Source organism: Aplysia californica, unplaced genomic scaffold, assembly GCF_000002075.1.
Source record: "Aplysia californica isolate F4 #8 unplaced genomic scaffold, AplCal3.0 scaffold01294, whole genome shotgun sequence".
In the NCBI taxonomy this organism is placed as follows: Eukaryota; Metazoa; Mollusca; class Gastropoda; order Aplysiida; family Aplysiidae; genus Aplysia; species Aplysia californica.
Genome location: NW_004798564.1, coordinates 26,625 through 28,250, shown reverse-complemented (window position 1 = coordinate 28,250; position 1,626 = coordinate 26,625). Strand labels below are relative to the sequence as shown.

General features: G+C 42.6%; 1 protein-coding gene across 1 annotated transcript in view; it reads right to left on the bottom strand.

The window, feature by feature from the left end:
• The window catches only part of LOC101851553, a gene marked incomplete in the record, with an annotated part of 10,974 nt that extends 10,650 nt beyond the window's left edge, over window positions 1-324 (bottom strand). Inside the window, 1 exon segment of the mRNA XM_013090471.2 lies at window positions 146-324. Coding sequence (XP_012945925.1) covers window positions 146-265 — 120 coding nt within the window.
• Between the last annotated feature and the right edge of the window lie 1,302 nt (window positions 325-1,626).

The window sequence follows — 1,626 nt, the reverse complement described above, 5'->3', positions numbered from 1 at the left end:
GAGAGGTTGGACTGCCTCACCCGCTACCCAAGGGAGGCGGTGGCCCTGGCGAAGAGCACACTCTTCGGGGCTCCGAACATTTCGAACGGATAGGCTACCACACACACACAACAACAAAACAACAACAGGAACAACAACAACTTACATCATATTTGCTCCAGTACAAGTTGAACTCTATCTTTGGCGCAAAACAGACGGTGGTGGGGTCCACTGACATAGCCAGGGCGGGCAGGAGGGAGAGGAGAGGGAGGAGGTACTTCATCATGAGGCTGAGGGAGGTACAGAGCAACTGTTGCAGCTTCCTGGGAAGAGTGTGAGTGTGATGCGTGCGGTCAGGGTTTTATACTAGTCTGTCTGACGTGTCGTTCTATGTCCTAGTATTCTAGTACTGTAACCTCGTCCTCTTTATCACATCGGATACGGGATATCGAGTAAAAACTTTCAGGAAAAAGAAAAGTCATCATTTATTAAAACTTTTTTTTCTTCATATTTTCAGATTATTGTTCTACTTTTTGGCTGATGAAAGTTGGCCAGTGTTTCTAACAAAGAGATACGATGTTGATTCGGCACTGCAAGCGTGTCTCTGTGATTTGGAGAAAGGTTATCTGTTTTTCACATAATGATAAGATTGGATAACTTTCTCTAACTTCACTACCGGCAGTTGTCTGGGTTTATCATGACCGTTGTGAGCATCAAAAGGGGGCTGGGGTTGGGGGGGGGTGCACATGATAAGTGAGGCATCGTGGTGAAATAACGCGCTCGTCAAAATAATAAAAACGAAGATATTGGCATTTTCCCGCCAGGTTGACCACTTTTTTCGAATAAAAATGTGTTTTTGTTTTTGTTTTGCTCAACATCTTTTGTGTCCATTCAAGAATATTAAGTGCGGGTTTTACTGGAACACGTTAATTAAAGGCACATGGAAAGAACATTTCATATGACCTTACGCAGCTGTGAGCGCTGTAAAACCCTGTACTACTAACTGTGAATCGTGCTGACAAAATGAGTTACTTCTCGGATTCAAAACTTATATGGAAAAAGATATAGACCTATCACGCTTAGAGGTGAAGTTTTTAATCATTTATTAGTAGGGCCTATGGAATAATAACAGGCATGTTATAGTTAAAGAATTTGGCATTAATAAAAAAATTCTTCAAATTTGACCCTTGTGTCGAATTTTGGCCAATATCTCCATTTTGTAGATTGCGAGAAGTAACTCATTTTGTCAGCTGGCCTCACACTAACTAACAGACGTTGGCTGCCATTTTCTCGCTAGTTTTACCTGTGACACCAGGCTATCCCCTCGTCCTTCAATCACAAATTAATATCTCGACTTTTATTCATGCTTGGTTTGTATAGTTTTCATTGAAAGATGGGCAAATGAAGAAGCTTTAGGATGATATCAATAACTCCACATGGGCCCAAAACTGACGGGCGCCTGATTCCGCCATGTCGTGACATACACACATAAACATACACACACACACACACACACATACACACACACATACACACACGCACACACATACACACACACACACACAGACACACACACAGACACACACACACACGCACACACATACACATACACACACGCACACACATACACATACACACACGCACACA